Source organism: Aplysia californica, unplaced genomic scaffold, assembly GCF_000002075.1.
Source record: "Aplysia californica isolate F4 #8 unplaced genomic scaffold, AplCal3.0 scaffold00444, whole genome shotgun sequence".
NCBI lineage: Eukaryota > Metazoa > Mollusca > Gastropoda > Aplysiida > Aplysiidae > Aplysia > Aplysia californica.
In genome coordinates this window covers 86,488-90,831 of record NW_004797714.1, presented here as the reverse complement: position 1 = coordinate 90,831, position 4,344 = coordinate 86,488, and the positions used below count along the sequence as shown (strand labels likewise).

Genomic DNA, 4,344 nt, shown 5'->3' with positions numbered 1-4,344 from the left:
CTCTCCATCCACAGTTCAGCTCGTCATACGTTCAAAAGTTGCCCACTAGTTATGTTTAGTTAGTGTGTGTACATGTGCATGATGGTGGTGGGTGTGTGGTGGGTGTTACTGAAGGTTGTCTGTAGGCGGGCTTGCCATGCGGTACGTGTTCCTTCAAGAGCCTTTAGTATTATCAAGTCACCATTCTCTGCTTCAACGGGTCAAGGTTTTTTAAAATTTTAGTTAGATAAGTAGTATCACATCAGCCTAATTGTTATCTCTGTCTCTAAGGCAAGGCCATAGTCGTAGTAAGTTATAATGTAAGTAAGTAAGGTTCCTACAGTGTCTCAGCGGTGACAGATGATTAGGTCAGCAGTGACAGTCTTGTGATTATCAAAGCTGTTTATCTCGAGGTCCATGTTTAAGAGGCATACTTTTATCCTTTATCTGACTGAGCGTCTTCAAGGAGACTTGATAATGACATTTAAAGTAAAGCAACATGTGACTTGTAAAAACGTGAGGCCATCAGTTTCATGGCCAGTTGTATTACTAGATCTAGATATCTAGATCTAAATCTAGATCTAGATCTAGATCAAGATCTTGATCTAAGTCAGACAATTTTTTTTTTAAATTACGGTCACACTTATGACTTATGACTCATGGTCATGATCATGTAAAATACAAGTACACCCTAGATCTAGAAATATACAGTCAGTTCTCAGATCAAGTAATTATGGTGACAACAATTTCAGAGCTCTGATTTTAGTATTCTTTTCGGGATCGCAAGCCATACTAGAAGAACCACAGCATCAAAAAGCATTGCATAGTATGATAGTAGTAAACCTAGGCGTAGAGTCGTTGACAAGCTTGTTGAAGTAAGTTGACGCAGGGGTCAAAGTCCACTGACACTGCGGACAGGTTCTCCTTGTTCTGTTGGTGCCAACAGTAAAGAAGACGTTCTCGCTACTCAATATAAACGAAAAATTCGATATGATACTTACTTCCACAGCGCCTTAGCGTAAAAAATGACTGTGGAAGACTTGGGTTTGGTCTTTTCGTCCTTTTCACTGTGCACCTCCATTTTCTTCTCTAGCCTACTGTTACCACACGTAAACAAAACACGGGCCAGAGGTGTTGTTTTCATGCACTGTGCACAGACCAGGCTAATAGGCTCTATTCCATTGGTTACCGATAAGCCAATGGCAGGTCTATTTTCCTACAAATGCCACCAGAGTTTTCTCCCCGAAAATTCTAGCCTAGGCCTACTTTGCCATATTGTCATTCATTTGTGCTCTTACTGCTCTTACCCAAGGAGGTTAAAATTTTAAGCTGGCTCTTTATACTTCATACCTGATCAAAATGCCAGCTTGCGTCACGTCATGATTAAAGATTTTACTTGTGGTTTTTTTGTTTTGCTGTTTTGAAATGCAATCACACTGACATAGCCTATCACCGTTTAAACTCATCCTTCCAAATAGTAATGAATAAAATGGTTCCAAATTTAATTGAAGAACAGGGATTTGTTTTTCCACATTTTATTCTGATCTGGTGAAGAAATGTTTTTGAACGGTATATTATGCTCTTAAAGGGCTGTTTAAATAATGTATTATCTTACACCTGGAAAGGGGGGGGGGGGGTCTTTGGCTCCTGTAAGAAAAGTGTAGGAAAAGGGGTGGTCTTGAACCAAGGTAATATTACACTTTTTCGAGGTGAAAAAATAAGAAAAATAAGGTGACCTTGGTCAAGAAAGGCTGCATGGTGTGGAAAATATTTTCTAAGTATTGCAGCATTGAAGAGGCACAGGGCTTTACACAGGAAGAAATGGAGGAGGAGGAAGAAGAGGAGGAATAGGAACAGGACCCATATTTAGAAGACAGTTCAGCAGATGCCCCTGTTTTAAAAAATATTTTTGACATATGAACACTGCCTTTGTTGATGATAACTAATTTCACTTTTTTTAAAGCATATGATTAGTTATAATAACAATAACAAATACAGTGGAATCCAGATAAAGTCAACTCTTGCTTAAAGTCAACACCTCACTGTGGTCCCGATTCTTATACCTTCTTTGTTTAAGTAATTGTGTTTCTGATACATGTACAGTCAACCGCTTGAGCTAACCTTGCGCAAAGTCAACGATTTGGGGCTAAATCCGAAAATGAATTAATTTAAGAAGAGATATTTAGGTCCTCTATTGGTGTGCACACCTCAAACTTTGTTCACTCATTAAGTATCTCTTGTTTTGGTGACAACTTCAGAATTATACTCCCTGAAATTGAGCTTACATCTTGTTACCATAAGGTACGGTACTGGGTAATTTTGTAGCTGTCATCTTTAATTTTCAATGGCGAGTAGTACAATGGATAAAGTCAACCTTGCTCAAAGTCAACACTGTTTTTCGGTCCTGAATTCCACTGTAATATGTTTTATTTGTAATTAAGGCGCTTTTGAAATTGACATGAGTTTCAATTTTTTCCTTATTAGTAAGAAAGAGTGTATGCAATATTTTGCCTGAATTCAACTGTTATTTTTTAGTAAATGTAAAACTGCGTACGTATTATCATGTGCATACGTATGATATCTGCGTATGTGTTCCGCGCAATTTACTGATCTTAAGATTGCGCTGCACGTTTTAACGATCGTTTAGTTGCCTGGCAATCTTAAGATTGTGGGGCAATGTTAAGATTGTGCTGCGTGTTTTAACGATTATAATAATATAATTGTATCATTCTTAATGTGAGCTCTTCAGTTTCACATCTAATTTTAATTTTAATTTTCCATATATTTTCGCACTTTTCAAAATATACGTTTCCTTTATGTGAGTAAGTTAAGATGGAAGTGAATTAAAAGATCGTTAAAATGTGCAGCGCAATCTTTTGATTGATGCGCAATTATACGATCGTTAAAACGCGCTATGCGCCGATTTATAAATTGCGCGGAACATGCATGCATGTTCTTCAAGAATTATGTAAAGCGCATGGAACAATGAAAATATTGTAACACGGATTTGTGCAATATAAATGTCATTATATTAGAAGTATTATAAGCGAACAATGTAATATTACGGGGGGGGGGGGGGGGGGGCAAAAGTAAAAAACGGGGGGGGGGGGGGCAAAGGTGTAAGATCATATTTGAACAGTCCCATACCGTATGCTTTTTCTCTTTTAAAAAATAATTTGCATTAAATCTACACAGACATGGATTGCAATACAGGTACTTTGGGCCGACCATACAGATAAGCTGTGTTCGTATGTCTCCGGGCAGGGATCAGCACTAGACTATTATAGATCTAATTTCCTTAAAGGATCATCGCCGGAGCAACGGGGACCGTGCACTGAGCTCGAGACCTGATCCAGTACATGGACAAGTAAGATCTATCCAAGGTGGCCTGGACAACTGCATGCAAGAGAATGCAGAGCGCAGGCGAGATAAGGGGTTAGAAATCAGTTGGTGTGGCTTGTTTGTTGTTGCACGTGTTTTTGTTGTTGTTGTTGTTGTTTTTCTTGTTGCTTATTTTGTGAAAGTGTAAAATAAAATGAAATGTGACAGGGAAGATCGAATGCCATGGTAAAACAAGCATGTTATGCCGAGTCGCCACCGCGCTCGGAGAACGAGCGACGTTTCTGTCTCAATTTCATGAAAAGTGACCTCTCATTTCAACTACGATTTGTATACGAGTTGTGGGCGGGACTCATCGACGGATCACGTGCTTCCCTCACCAAAGGAGGATATTTTAATGTTACCCATTGGTCAGTCAGGTAAACTGTGGGAGGGATCTATCGGTTCATTCACTGGAACTGAGACAGCCTGGCTGGAGGGACTTTAAAAAATTAATGACTCAGTTGAATTAATTATAACGGCTCCTCCACAGCTTCAGGGGGGCCAAACATGATTAGAATAAATGGCAAAGCGTCAGGCGACTGTACATGTAATTCTCTCTGGGTCTACCCCTGCCTCGCTTCCTTTCTATTGTTTTGTGTTGTTTTTTTCAGTGAGCAGGATATAATGTTTGAGCGGCCTTATAATGTCGATTAATTAGTGCCTGATAATAGAAACCGCATTTGTTGCGTCAGTTAAATTTGTTCTTATTATAATTGTATGATCTCGAGCGTCCCATACTTAAATTTCTTCCATAAGTTGCTTTCTTCCTCTTTGGAATATTTTCTGTCAAAACTATTCTCAAGCATTTTTTTTAAAGAAAACCAATTTCTGTCGCTTACTGTTTTATGTTCACAATCTTTGGCACTATAGTCTAGCGCATATATACAGCGCCGTATAAGCAGGGGCGAAGGCTGACTTGTTTGACAGGGTAATCAAAGTGAAACGGGACCAGATATGGCCTGTAGATATCACACAAGAATCTTA

At 39.0% G+C, this 4,344-nt stretch overlaps 1 protein-coding gene across 1 annotated transcript in view; it reads right to left on the bottom strand.

Annotated features, from left to right (window-relative positions):
• LOC101847985 (lysophosphatidylserine lipase ABHD12) overlaps positions 1 to 1,175 on the bottom strand; it is an 18,227-nt gene extending 17,052 nt beyond the window's left edge. Inside the window, exon 1 of the mRNA XM_005104973.3 lies at positions 981 to 1,175. Within this exon, the coding sequence (XP_005105030.1) occupies positions 981 to 1,123 (143 nt within the window). The 5' untranslated portion in view covers positions 1,124 to 1,175. The remainder of the gene's footprint in view (positions 1 to 980) is intronic.
• Between the last annotated feature and the right edge of the window lie 3,169 nt (positions 1,176 to 4,344).